A 14,715-nucleotide genomic window follows, 5' to 3' on the forward strand; every position below is an offset into this window, starting at 1 on the left:
AGTCAACACAACAGACTCATGGTGGAGTCAATCCAATCATTTCACCTCAAGAATGCAAACATAAAAGGGGATACCAAAAGCTTTATTTTGAAAATATCCATAAATATGCTAGCTCAGAATAATCATGCAAGTATTAAAAAAAACCTGGATAATAAAGAGCATTTTATTTTCAGTACTAGAGTGGCAAACTGATTGCTACTGGCAGAGAGCTGCTCTGTCAGCAGCAGCCATCCTAACATGATGCGACTGCAAACCACATAGCCATTTTGAATTATTTGTATCCATTCCCTGCCGAGCGGTGTGCAAATCAAATCACCCTGTATTAAATGTTAAACACTGAATATAATATCAATCTCTAGGTTCATACATGGAGCCTCTATTATTGGGTGTGGTTGATGATGACTCTGCTCCAGTTGAATGTTTGTTTACACCATGCCCAAATCCAGGGATTCATTAGAGAAACATCTGTCAGTGGATCCATTTTTATCCAAAGGTATTGCTTTAACATAATTACTAATATGTCTTCCCCAAATGTTAGGGGTTCAGCAACCATGCATCAGGTTCAGTTTATTTGGCTATTGGTGTCGATGTTTCTTGCTTATATTCCCTTTTAAGCTACTTAAATAAAGAGGCATCAGAAATAACTAAACAACTTTTATGACTCCCATGGCTCATTATGCTCTTACAATCCAAAACTTACCGAACTGAATAAGACTGGAGTACAACTTGAAAGAGTGATTTGTTGTTGGTAGGAGGAAACCAAAATGAGGGGACTTGAGTGGAAAGTTAAAAAACAAAAATAAAAACAAAACAGCTTCAGCTGAAATATTGCAACAGACTTTCATGCATACAATGTTGCAAAATTAGTTGTCTTTCTGCAAAAGAATATGAGCAGTTCTTTTCATACTGAAAATCAAAAGCAGACTTTGATTATACCAGTATGCATTGAGCAAACAGACAGGGCTCTATTGTGTTATTCTGGAAATGTCTCTTGCAAATGGCCTCTTCTTAGTTGCAAAAACACTGAGCCCTAACCTTGCAGGAGGTTTTTTTGTGTGTTAAAGCCATTCTGCTGTTCCTCTCCATTGTGCAAAGGAGAGCCTGTAAAAATAAGATAGAAAAAGATGTGTTAATATCAGGCAACACACTTAGCTTCTTTTACACGAGAGAAGTAACAAATTATTCAGGTCTTCAGAACTTCAGAGTTGTGAAACCATGATGAGGGAGAGGTTTATTTATTTAAGAGGTGATTTGTCCCCAGTTCATTGAATCTATTGAATTTCAAGATGATTTTTGTTGTTTTCCTCTTTCAGGTTATATCTAGTAACTTATGTTAAAATGTGTCTATTGGACTCGTAACTGACCTTGTTATCTCCCTTACTCTAACTCCCCAAAAGATTTCCATAAGAAAACAAAAATGTTTTGCAGTTTTTTATTTGGTTTTTCAGTCAGTTGATTTGGAAAACACACACACACACACACACACTCAAAACAATGTTTTTCCCTGAGTGAATAATCATTTCCTCACACCAGTAGTAACCTGCATTCACAAGATCATGACAAGGGAACTGAATTGGGTGCACAAACCTAAGCTCGAAAAGGAGAGTACAATATGTGTTTACGTTTAATTCTCACTTTTGTGCCAACTATTCCTTAAAACCAAACATTCGTTACACAATTTCCATTGATTGGACAGAGAGTAGATTGTTACTGGCCTTTGTCCTTCTTACCCCAGCCATTGGATGATATGTCTCGATTGCAGATTTCATTGGCCAGCCGCTCAAAGTACTCAGGAAGGTCACCATACTCGTCTCCATAGGAAATGACTTTGATGCCCTTGTCCAGCATGTTGTCACGCAACTTCTTGAACTCACCCACGTCCTCACGTCGAACGAGCATGAAATGTTCCAGATCAGACTTGTGTTTGACTGCCTCTAAGAACAGAGCCTGGAAGGTGGTGTCATCAACTGTGCGCCCACAGCCAAGGAACACAAATGACTTGGTCTCATACAGCTTCTGGATCTCACGCTGTTAAAGCCAGGTGTTATAAAATAGTACAAAAAAATTAGCATATCAGACTTTTTTTTTAAGTTCTGATTCTATTTTCACATAATAACATAACTTTACTTTATTTCACAATTTCACATCTTCCCCAGAAAGATAAACACTATCAAGCAATTAAAGTGCTCACCATAACCTCCGTGTTCCTCAGTACATTCTGATAACCAGCAGGGTGCAGTACAATACCGCTAGGGTTTGTGTAAACACCATGGATATGTAGAACACTTAACCTCCGTTTCTCCTGAGCCCACTCTAACACCTGAACACACACAAAGAAAAACAAGCAAACACTTAGCAGTTCAATGCACTCAATCCTGTTCTGACTGGGTAAAGAGTTAAATCACTGAACATCAGTGGGAGGATATTTGCCATGATGGAGACGAGGTATAAATACCAAGACTGAGAGGCAAAGCGAAGAGTCTTTTTCAGAAATGTTTCATCACGTCTGACAAGTTTTTGACACTCTTTGGATAATTAGATATTTAGACACAGACGACAGTCACATGTTAGGGGCTTTTCAGATTTTATGGAAGATCTATTTAAAAAGCCAATGGCGGTGTGTGGCGTGACACATAATGGCGGGGGGGGGGGGGGGGGGGGGGGGGCATTTTTTCCCTTTTTAAATCATTGGCCAGGTCTTCTACAATTTTTAAGGTTAATATCTATGTTTGGGTCTGCACATACTTTGAAAATTTAGGGCATGCAACCAACATTCTAGAGTTGCAAGATATTTTTACCCGTTTGAACCCAACAAAACCACATACTTGCTCAAGTGTATGCTGTTGTGACCCTTGTACTCATTTAACAACAGCTAACAGTATTTGCTGGGGCAGGACAGACTGATCAATATAATAACAAAATGCAAGCAGTGTTTACCTTCTTCTCATCTGTCAGATCCAAAGATTCCAACTTTGTGTTCTGGTGAGCTGCATAGATCTCCAACAAGTTGTCAAAGTTTGTAGTAAGTACGAGGGCCCCACTTTCCATTAACTGTAGCACTGAGCGCAGTAGATGTTTCCCTGCGTTCTCCATTTTAGACTCCAAATCATCAAACACCTCATATAGACAGTCTTTAAAGAAAGTGGATCGCACATTACCAGTTCTCTGAAAGACAAATGGAAAAGAAATGCACAAATTAATGTTTTGAAAAACAGGTTTTACCTCCTACTACTAGAATAGTCATAGAATAAATGTAATTGGAACGTTGTTAATTCTATCAACTATATGACCTTACACTGTGTATTCAGCGCTAACAAAAACAAAATGTGGGATTTGTTTCATTCAAACCTTCAAAATAGTTTCGGTTTACATGACTGTTAATGGCTAGAGTGTACACAAAATGTATGAAACCTCCTCACCTTGAAAACACTTAAAAAATAATTGACCCCTACATTCATCTACTTCTTAAGTGTGCATACAAGACTGCCATTGGAGATAATGGCTATTAAATGAATTTGGTAACTAATTAAGCTTCAAAGAACTTTATGACAAATGATACTTTCCTGTTGCACGTGAAATGGGACATAACACTATCTACTGACATGTTTAATAATCAACTTTTAGCCAATCATCACAGAGCTGTGTGGGTTAACTGTAATCAACATACTCGTAACACAGCAGGTCACCTATCTTTCACATCACTTTGCCCAGGCTTCATACATTTCTTACAGTGATTTAAACAGTTAAAGCAAATATTTTAACTATAATGACACAAAAATAAAATCCATGGTTTGCTTAAGTGCAAATATTATGAACATTTTTCTTAATTAATGAAAATGCAGTAGAGTCTGATGAAAAAAAAAATGGCACGTCAATAGTCACTAAGTGATGAAAGATGAACCTCAGTAAGGTATCAAATTCAAAATGAACTTTGATAAAGTATTCCATCACAAACCTATAACAAGTGGCTCTCTGACTGGACTGCACAAAACTGCACTTCAAAGTGCAGTTTTGCTCATACCGTGTGACCAGATCATGTGTGCAAAAGGTGTCTAAAAATAAAAATCCACATTTGTGTCTCACCAAATGTTTAAATCTCAGTTCAAAGAAAATTAGCGACTGTATTCCAAGACATTACATCAACATCTCCTCTGCTCTCTTAGCTCTCAAAGGCAGACACTCATTTAAGCAGATTCTGCAGCAAGATTATGGTCTGTTTTACCATCATCTAACTCTTATAACTATCGGGCACATCTACTTGTAAAACAAGAATAAAAGGTTGTGAGTGTTAGTCAACTAAAAATAGCATGGAGATGTAATGACCAAGGTGATCCCAGTACATGGAGATGCTGCGCTGATTTGCAGAGATTACAGATCTAATTGGCTGAACACTAGCAGTCCTTTCCACAGGAAGAGGCTCATTATCTACATCCAGTGTCTACGGTAGCCACTCTGATCACTGTGTCCTTAGACCATCTGAGGACTTATGTAACCACCACACTCTTTGTTTTTTTCTTATATATATATGTGTGTGTGTGTGTGTGTGTGTGTGTAAGAGATCTGCTGGTACTAGAACATTTCTAGGGTAAAATAAAGTACCAAAACAATCAAAACACCTAGTTCATTTCACATTTGTGGTTGATTAAATGTTTTTACCCACCAGTAACTAATATATGAGGTTTTATTGCACACAAAAACATTGTGGTTTCTTGCATGAACTAATGAAATAACTTGGCCAAGAAATTTGTGGTTAACCTTGTTTAACACAAGGTTAAAAGTGTAAGGGGATTTATGACAAAGCTTTCTCAGAGTTTTTCCCTCAGATTACCCTAATTACCTGACACTGTGCTAGCAGACCACTATAATCCACCTGATACACAATTTGGTGAAAAGTAGGTTAAACACTTCAGGCCTCCTCTGGTTGGACTTCACTTGCTTAATACTCCCAACAATCAACATCCTAATGAAATATCCAGTTTAATGGCATGAAGAAGGTACTTTCTGTATGCAAAATATTAATAACACCCTGACATGAAATTCAGCAATAAAAAAACAAACTTCCTGCTCTTTTAAATTGTTTACATTTAGACCTATACATTGAGAGAACAAAAAAGAAGAATTAGCTAAATACATAAATTTAGATATACTAAAAACCTTCATCCTTAATTGTTGGTAAAGTATTCAAAGAAAGGTTACTTTTCCATTAATATTTGCTGTATGGTTGATGTTTTGAAGGCCCTGCAGAAAAGTAATCATATAAGACATGGTTGACAGCCACTAGTTCATGGTATTTTATGCTTGTTTTTCCTTAGCAAACTAGATCCTGAGGTGTGTGTAGCCAATGGCACGGGGCTGATGTCTGCTCGACTGTGGATTGAAATAAACACGATGGATAAAGCCATAAAAGTGCTGTTTGTCCCCTTTGTGACAACAGTCTAAGGGCTGAAACAAAGCGAGTTTTATCATTGTCAAAAGTGCGATGAGACATGACTAACACAGGAGGCAAACGGTATTAAGGGTCCCATCTGGCAGCTCTATTCCAGACCAGACCAGTCCAGAAAATAGACTGGTTTATATGTTACATTGATATGAATTTTACTCTTTTATTAAAGTATCTTATATTCAAAGTACTTTAGATAAGCACCTACCTAGTTTGATAAAGAAAACAAGAGGGGGATGTTAATGCTCACTCTGAGCTTACAGTTTCATAATTGTTACTGTTGCTTCTAAATTGCCCTTGTGACTGTAAAAGAACTGATTTGTTGCATTAAGTGTCTTTTTATAGTTAGCATGATTGGGTTGCTGGGATTCCATGTTGTTTTCCATTTTATTTTTTTGAGTTGATATTTTCGTGTGGTGTTAGACATTGTCTTTCATAGTCACATATGTAAGAAAATAATTTTTGGGGTCCATTCAATGATGTGTAAAAGAAATCTGAGAATGGGACTACACAGAAGATTGAATCTAAATTGCTATTTAATACAAAAGAATCACATTACCTAATCAATAATACTGGTGTGTGATCATGGAGATGCCAGAAAATATGGTTTTAAACCTAAAATTACAAATCTATTTTTTAGATAGGTGAGTCAACATTTTTCTGCAGAAAAACCTCATAAAAATATAGAACCAACAACTGACACTAACTGACAGGAATGAACAGGGACTGACAGTGCATATCAAGAACTGACAGTGCATATCAGACTGAAAACAGAAGTATACGAAATAATGTACAGCTTCACTAAAACAGGATAGGTAAATGCAGGTTGATGTTTGTTGAGAAAATTAATTCCTAATAAATACACAATTATACTGCACTTGTTTACACTGAGTCCACTTGTGGTTTTCAGTCCAATAGCTCAAACATGTAAACACAAGTTAGAGAGGAAAAAAAAAATAGAATTACATAAATGGTTGCTTGGAATGTCAATACTCATTCAAAAATAGACGGATATATTTGAACACAAAACTCTGTGTGATTGACTATTTATAATCTAACGATATAAAATAGAAACGTCCAGCCTCAACGAAAGCAAAATGTTACTTGCTTACAAAAGTGAACAGTCATTGCCATGTGCTAGAAAGTATGTGGCTGGGTAGTTAAGGAAGGAAAAAAGGATAAGGTGGTCTTACCGGGGAAAGTTTTTGAATGAGGTCATGAGCCACATGCACCAAATTCTTATCTTCCTGCATATGCTTCTGGAAGCGTCGACTCTCTTCCTCTTCAAGTAGATCAAAGTCATTGGCAGCATCAAGCAGGGCCTGGATGAGGCCTTTCCAGGAGCGCAGAGCAGGGACCTGAGGAGCCACTGCAGAGCTTACCCCTGTGCCAATCACTAGGACAAGCTCTGGGGCTCTCTTTGTCTTTAAGCTGGGCAGCAGTTTCCTGGGAGGCAGACATTGACTGATCAAGATGCAAAAGACAGTGCAATCCGTCTGATAACATGTTGGTCCCCCCCCAAATGAGACATAAAAGTCTAAAAGTCAAGTCTTTCTGCAGCAGTAGAGCTCTCAGCTGACTTAAGTTCTTCAATTATATATCAAGAATAAATACATATAAAATTAATAAATAAATAACACATATTGTGTTTTTCTTGGTCAATTCCTTATATTACTTGTCACAATAAAGGAAAACCAGGACACAGAGAACATCATTATATGTTTGTATGTTGTTGAGCATCAGTGACCATAGTGTAAAATTCAATGGTTACAGTGGTTCAGAAATTCTGCCAAAGAGACGTAAAGTGTGGATCCATTTGGTCAGGGTTTGCAGAGACCCAAGCAATGCAATATGACAAGTTAGTTATTAAGCCCAGTGTGCTGGAATGCAAGAAAAAGTTTGGACTGCAGCAGCATTCAAGTGTGCCCACAGAGTATCCTGCTCCCTCAATATCTCCACCACATTAGTGAAGAAGTAGATGGGATCACAGCTAAATGGAAAAAAAGGGATATCCTTTGTAGAGGTTGAGACCATGAAGAGGGGCATTCTCAGACACTGACTCATGATTTGCAACTCTTTGTTGGCAATGATTTATGCTTATTTAATGTAAGTTTTTGCTGATGAATCAAGTACCTACTTACCTACCTCTTTCCAAATTGTGTTCTAGCAGTATTTGGGGGAAAAAAATGCTATGATCCTGGGGGCAAAAGATAAATGATTTATTGTGAAGATTTACACTTGACTCAAGCTTTGAACTCTATATAAGTGATATCTTAGTAACTACATATGTTTATTCTAGGAAATTTTTCTGACAAGAAAATTTGCTCAAGAGCTAACAAAATTGAAATTGAAATAAAAAAGTGTAGCCTTACGTCTTTTTGATATTTGTGAATTTGATTGAATTGTATTGATTGTATTGTCAAAAAAACATTGGGGTACAGAAACATATTTTCCTCTGAATCTAGCATGGTTAAGCTATAATGGAAATATGCAAGCACAAGTAACTGAAAACCTGATTTATATATGATTTGGATAATCAATTATTCAAATGCCATGGTTCTCATCACCTATGCAACAGGACTACCTAGGAGAAACATGGCCAAAAACAGAGTCAAGACGGATGTGTCTTTTGTGATTATGAGGATTCCAAGATGATGACTGAGATGACAAAGAAGCAGCGGATTGTTGTGTCTTTCAAACAAGACATAGCTATCTTAAGGGGGGTACTCTGGCCCAATAATAACTTTTTTTTTTTTCCAGATGATTGGGATGAACAGAAATTAAGCCAAGAGTGAAAGCAAATGAAGCGGGTGGTCTTACTGGTTTTTCACTTGCTGAGAATTTTTTTTTTTTCCACCAGGCAAAGTACTGTTAGTCAGTATATCCATATGAGAGCTGAAATTGTTTACAAGCCCCTCCATCAAAAAACAGTAACCACATGAGAGGGATCATTCATTTACCACGGGACTCAAGATTCAGCACCAACCACTTCCCACATAATCATGACTTAACGCATGAGAGAATGCACAGTTATTTTATTTTCCCTAACACTGTTTTGAAAAATTACATGCAAACAAGTACATTACGGCACAGAGGCCTAAATTACACTTTCGACATTAGGAAAATATGTTACTATTAAGTGATGAGCGGGATAAGGCACAGAACTGAGCTATTTTTGGGTTTATCTGACATATCTTTGTTTGTGGATACTCAAAGGTGCAATCTGCAATGTTTCAATTAAATATGACATGATCCTTCTGTCTGTTCCTTCAAATTGGCAAAACTTCCAGTAATAAAAAAAAGTGACGAAGGCTTTGTGACAAAACAGTCTTATGAGCAAAGGACCAATGGTCGGAGTGGTACCTGGGCTTCTTTGCATTCGAATCTGCATCCTGAGGATCAGCTGCAGGTCGCTTATCGTTTTTCACTGCTACAACAGTGGCCATCCAGCACCTGAAACCAAACACCACACCTGTGACCGACCACGTTTCCTCCAGTGACGACGACCAATGACAAACCCAGTGTTTTCACCATTACAGGCTGCAAACTTAACTTTAGGAGATATACGGTGGTACAGAATTGTCGGAAACACTTCAAGTGGAGTTAAATATTCTTTCCAAGAGAGAGCTGCCCTGGCAGGACGGTGGACTTCCGTGAGCAGGAAAATATTTGTAAAATTTCCTCATGGCAACAAACTTGCCTGGTGGCATACGCCATTAACACATAACAGCCAAATGCTTCACTGTATCAAGGAACCCAAGCAGACCAAGGGAATTTTTGTTAAATAGCTCAAGCCTTGAAGGTCTTTTCGGTGTCAGTAGGTTTGCGTAAATCACTGGCGACGATTTTACTTAAGACACGTCGTATTAAAACAACTTCACATATTAAACTTAGGGTCGCTTCACTTCCTCGTGCTTAACCCAAAATGGACTTACCTTGATATATCAGAGTTGGTTTCCAACGTTTAGCCTAATGGATGCTGATGAAGAAGTCCCTTAATTAGAAGTCGGGGAGATGTATACCAAGTAAAGCGCGTAAGATCAACATGTGTTCTGAAATGAAGTTATATGCGGTTTTCTTTTGTGGTTCTACTTACAGTAAAAAGTCAAGTTAACACCAGAGTCATCAAACAAGGTAATTTGAACAACAACCGGGGCCAAATTTACCCTTTGGCAGCATTAAAGAAACGTTCGATAGTTTTATGCTAGGTTGTGTACTGCTAAAAAAAGGGGGAAAAAACTTCCTACGCTCAGTTTTACTCTACATGCTGACCGTAGATTCGCGGACCAGACAATACATCTAGTTATTAACAAAATTACACGCTTTTAAAATGTTTTTCGCCCAACTTCAGGAACAGTAAATGTTCTTGCCCTCCCTGCTACATTTATTTGTGTTGAAGCGATTAAAGTCACCGCCTGTGGTGATGAACGCCCGGTATTATGATGCCTTCAAATGCTGCTCGATTAACTCATGCGCAGCTGTGCAGTTTTCCCGATTGCTGCACGGTGGAGAGAACAAAAAATAGTCCTCAGTTTTACGATTAATCTGTGATACTTTTTAATGAGATAAACGATTGCACCTAAAAGGCATGCCATATACGTGTACAAAAAGAAACGAAGTTCGACTCCTAAATTCCTAAATTTCTAAATTAATGATTCACTTTGTGAGTATTAAGAACGTGAACACTCGCTTATTTGTAATGCAGCAAGTCTGCAACGACAGTAAACCCATGCAGTATTTCTAAATGTCACGGAGGAAATGCAACTATTGATAGAAGGCATTTCTTTAGCGGCCACAGGTGTGTATACGGTATGACTGTTTTTCCATGCTAAGCCTGAACGTATCAGCATACACTTATGACGTAAACATTCTCCGAGCCTGCCATCTGCTGTGTGTTGTGATGTATGTCCAGGCAGAGACCTGCCTTGGTTCCTGTAGTTACACAGTCGCCTGGAAGTGATGTCATGGTTTGGCGCGCACGTGTACAGCCTTTATTTTACAGTGATTATCTAAACGATTTACATAGACAGTGAACACTGAGTCAAATCAGGAGAAATGTCAGAATTGAGATATACTGACACCTTGCAATAAGTGAAAAAAAGTGAGATTGGAGGAGCAGAGTGGCTAACAGAAGCTACACTTTGGATAGTTTTGAGTATCAACCAAGCTCGATAAAGAGCCCAGTGAAATACAAGTGAACTCCCTTCTCTATGCGATGGGGAGTGAAGCAGAGGCCATTTATGAGTCTTTTGTGTATGGAGCAGTTGCAGAGGATGCATGACCCGAGTTTGACTTAAAGACTGTGCTAGCTATGTTTCATGAACATTTCATTCCCAAACGTAATACCACACATGACCACATGTGCTTCCCTAAGCATGCCCATAAGCCTGGGGTAAGTGTTAAGGCTTTTGTAAGAAGTCCATACAAGTTGGCTCAACGCTGCAATTTCGGCATAAACAAATATGAACAGATAAGAGACAGAATCATCATTGGCATAGAGGATAACAAAGTGTCTCAAAGATTTCAACCTGAGCCTAACCTTACTCTTGAGAGAGCTATCCAAATGGCCAGATAGAATGAAAAGATAAAACAGCAAACTGTCAGGAGAGGTGAGGGCTCTGTGACTGCAGCGAGTTATAGGGGCCAGCAGTGCCTAAAGTCAGAGTCACCAAGTGATGTTAATGGCAAAGGAACCCGAGCAACAGTAAGTCAATGCAAGAGATGTTCTCAAGAGGCAACAAGGAGTATGGAAAGAGTGAAATGTGTCTAGCTCATGGGATGGCATGTCGGAATTGCAATGAAGTAGGGCACTTCAAGGCTATGGGTTAGTCTAAGACAATGAATGCAGACGTAGACAGTGACTTTTGACAGCGATGAGTTCTTTCTGGGAGTTGTTATGGAACCTGAAATGATAGAACAGCCAGGCTCAGAGGAGGAATGGAGAATCACATTGCCATTGAATAGAAGCCTAGCTGAAATCAAAACAGATACTAGGGCTGACATTACCACTATCTGCCAGAGCACATTTAATAGCCTACTAAAAAGCCCTTGCGTGGTCTAAACCAGACCAAGTGGTGAAATAAAATGCATCGGAAAGTTCTTTGCCTACAGTCAGTACAAGGGACAAAAATGCTTAATCTGGATAACTGTGATTAGTGGATCATTGCCACACAACCTGCTGGGAAGAAGTTTATCTGAGAAGATGGGCCTTGTGGCGGGAATGGGAGCTGTCTATACAGGAGTACAGTAACACAATTGGGGACAAAGGGCTGATGGATTGTGAGCCAGTCAGGATCAAGCTAAGGAAATATGCTGAGCTTTGTCTTCCCAAAGGTTAAGGGGAGCTGGAATGGATGTTAGCTATGGACATCATTGAAGAGGTTACTGACCCTGCAGACTGGTGTGTGCCCAAGGTTCCTGTACCAAAACAGAACAAGGTCAAATTTTTGTCAGCCTCATACACTTGAACAAAGCGGTCAAACGGGAGAGATACCTGATGTTCACACTGGATGACATCACCCCAAAGCTTGCCGGGGCCAAGGCATTCCCCACTTTGGATACATCAAATGAGTTTTGGCAAATTCCCCTTGACCTCGATAGCCAGAGTCTCAAGACATTTATCTTGTCTATCGGCAGGTTTTGCTTCTGCCACCTGCCCTTCAGATTACACCGCCCCAAAAATCTTTCAGAGGCTGATGTCGAACCTGCTGAGAGACCACGATGCAGACAACATGCTGATGCCTTATATGTTGGTTGTTCAGTCGAGTTAGGAGGAGCATGTTGATGGACTATCAAACAATGTGGCCTTAAGCTAAAGAAAAAGAAGTGTCAATTTAGGAATTCTGAGATAAGTTACTTCGGGCACGTCATAAGTCCTGAGGGCATAAAGGCTGACGAGAACAAAGTCCGAGCCGCAACCGAAATACCCGGTCCAAAGTATGTCAGGGAGCTCAGACAATGCTCAGGTTCATTAAGTATCTGGGGAAGTTCCTGTGTGAACTGTCTACTAGGCTGCACCCCATTACAGACCTTCACAAGGCAGAGAACAAGTGGACATGGGGCCAACCCCAGGAGCAGGAACTCCAGAAAGCTGTCATGGTTGCAGCAGCACCTACTTTAGCCAATTATGATCGCTGATACCACACAGTCATCACCACAGATGCGCGCAGTTATGGCTTGGGAACCATGCGTCTGCAAGACCATGATGGTGAGTTGAAACCAGTTGCTTTTTGCTCATGCACCCTAAGAGACAGCGAAGCATTATTTTCAAATTGATAGTGCCTGGCAGCAGTGTGGGCCTGGGAATGCTCACTCACTATGTACAGGGCTTTGACATTTTCATCCTTCAGACCAATCACAAGCCACTGCTGCTGCTGATAAATGTTTGTAACGTGGACAGAGTACCACCACACTGCCAGAGACTCTTGATGCATCTTATGAGGTTCAGTGTGACAGCTGTGTCAATCCAGGGTTGCAGCTCTTGTGGCTGACACACTGTTCAGGAATCCCTTGAGCTCAGATTGTTGCCTGCTACTACACACACTACATCGGGAAGGCTCACCTTCTCTCAGTGTCAAGCCGAGGAGTCATTAGCAGACTCAGACGTATGTTCACCAGGTTAGGTTACTGCTGGAGCTCATCAGTGAGAACACCATGCAGTTTCCGCTGAATCCAGAGACTTTAGTGCAGCCTATGGATTCACTCATACTACCTGTAGACCTCACTTCCCCAAGGTAAATGGGGCAGCTGGCAGTCTTAACTGCCCAAAGAATCCCAAAGCAGCCAGACCCTTCTATCGCCCTGAGGAGCTACTGGGGAACACCCATCACTGCAACAGGGTCCAGTCCCGCTCAAGTGATGTTGGGGTGCGACATCCAACTTTTCCTATGCTACAGAATAAATTACAAGTGGACCTTGTCAGGGATGAAGGACTCTAGAAGAAGTCCTATGAACACTTCTACAACACTTCTACATTGCGCCCACCCACTGCCGGTGTTGCATTGTGGATAGTCCATCAGGATGAGGGTGGATTAGGAGAAAGGATGGAAGACCCCTGCTGAAGTCATCAGGAGATCTGTGGAGTTGTGCTCCGTCCATGTTAGAATGGAGAAGGGGACTGTGATGCGACATAACTTGAAACACCTGCAAGCAGCACCTGAGAGGGCCAACGTGTTTGACCATCCAACAGAAGGGGGCCAGGCGCTGCATGTAACCATTCCTCTCTCTGCACTGGTGATGACAAAGGTCGTGTCAACACAGGGCCGATCACCCACAGAGACCGCACAAGAGACTCCCCGGCAGACGCCTTCTTCCTATGGGGCAGCTAGGGTAACGTTGAGGGGCTGTATGATTAGATCGCCATTCAAGTATAGTGACTGAAAAACTGGTATAGTTCAGGCTAGTTCTGCCTAACTTACATAAGGTAAAGGGAATATCCTATCCTTAAGATAGCCCCTTTATATCCAAAGGATATCCTATCTTGAGGATAGGATATTCCACCATTAGTCTGTGAATGTTCCATACATTATATCATTGTTTTTAACACGATCAATAAAAGGCAGTTAACACTGTGTCAAGCCCTCAGTGATTAATGTGAAATGATGTTTGAAATGAAATCTGCATTTTGAGGGGGTCAAGACACACTTCATTATAAATTACCTGTTATGGACAGAAATCAGCATGAGATCTAAGCATTTATCTACAAGACTGTACCTCAGCTCTGTTTCTTTTTTGCTGTGGCCTGATTACCCCAAATCTTACCCCTCTGTACGTTGTACCGCTTCATGAAGTCAGATTCACTACAATCTGCAGGGAATGTGAGAGACAAACAGCAAACTGCTGCGTATTTAACACAGGCAGTGATTCAAACTAGTTTCATGCACATAAACAGATGCCAATACATGTCCCACGGAGGTATTCTGTGCCATTGGTTTTGTTAAAAGCAAGTACACCTTCTTCTTTTCCTTTCGGCTCTTCTCTTCAGGGATCGCCTTTTCCATCTAACCCCGAAAGAGACAGGTGACAGTGAGATTTCTATTTTTACACGGATGCAGGCAGTGTGTTAACAAAAGCCAAAGAAAAATATGTTATACCAGAACACGATTAGTTGCCAATAATGATTCAAAAGAATGTTATCACTTCAATTTATTTTCTGATCCATTTTTCTGAAACACATCCCTCAGATCAAAATAAACCAAGTTTATACAATGGAGCAGAAGTTGTCATATGGATTATCATGCACAGATGACTCACAATTTTAGTGCAATACATAGTAA

At 40.0% G+C, this 14,715-nt stretch overlaps 1 protein-coding gene across 3 annotated transcripts; it reads right to left on the reverse strand.

Moving 5' to 3' along the window:
- Window positions 1-65: 65 nt before the first annotated feature.
- siral1 (SIR2 antiphage like 1) lies at window positions 66-9,846 on the reverse strand. 3 transcript variants are annotated; one of them, XM_086164964.1, is made up of 8 exons: window positions 9,537-9,846; window positions 9,376-9,434; window positions 8,804-8,893; window positions 6,634-6,886; window positions 2,938-3,165; window positions 2,192-2,320; window positions 1,731-2,028; window positions 66-1,101 (listed from the first exon to the last, which is right to left on the reverse strand). In XM_086164964.1, the coding sequence occupies exons 3-8, from the start codon at window positions 8,884-8,886 to the stop codon at window positions 1,031-1,033; spliced, it is 1,062 nt and encodes a 353-aa protein (XP_086021090.1). In that variant the 5' UTR covers window positions 8,887-8,893; window positions 9,376-9,434; window positions 9,537-9,846; the 3' UTR covers window positions 66-1,030. The 3 variants fall into 3 exon arrangements, with proteins under 3 accessions (XP_086021090.1, XP_086021089.1, XP_086021087.1); XM_086164963.1 differs by having other exon boundaries at window positions 885-1,101; window positions 1,716-2,028; window positions 9,376-9,419; window positions 9,537-9,677; XM_086164961.1 differs by having other exon boundaries at window positions 885-1,101; window positions 1,716-2,028; window positions 9,537-9,673.
- Between the last annotated feature and the right edge of the window lie 4,869 nt (window positions 9,847-14,715).

Source organism: Fistularia commersonii, chromosome 18 (genome assembly GCF_037954325.1).
Source record: "Fistularia commersonii isolate RoL2024-O1a breed Wild chromosome 18, RoL_Fcom_v1.0, whole genome shotgun sequence".
Taxonomy (NCBI): domain Eukaryota; kingdom Metazoa; phylum Chordata; class Actinopteri; order Syngnathiformes; family Fistulariidae; genus Fistularia; species Fistularia commersonii.

Excerpts from the sequence above, each read along its gene's own strand:
- siral1 (XM_086164963.1), bottom strand. The coding sequence starts at position 8,886 with ATGGCCACTGTTGTAGCAGTGAAAAACGATAAGCGACCTGCAGCTGAT. Across the intron at positions 6,887-8,803 it reads TCGAATGCAAAGAAGCCCAG|GAAACTGCTGCCCAGCTTAA; the intron begins GTACCACTCCGA and ends TCTGCCTCCCAG. Across the intron at positions 3,166-6,633 it reads TCATTCAAAAACTTTCCCCG|AGAACTGGTAATGTGCGATC; the intron begins GTAAGACCACCT and ends TTTGTCTTTCAG.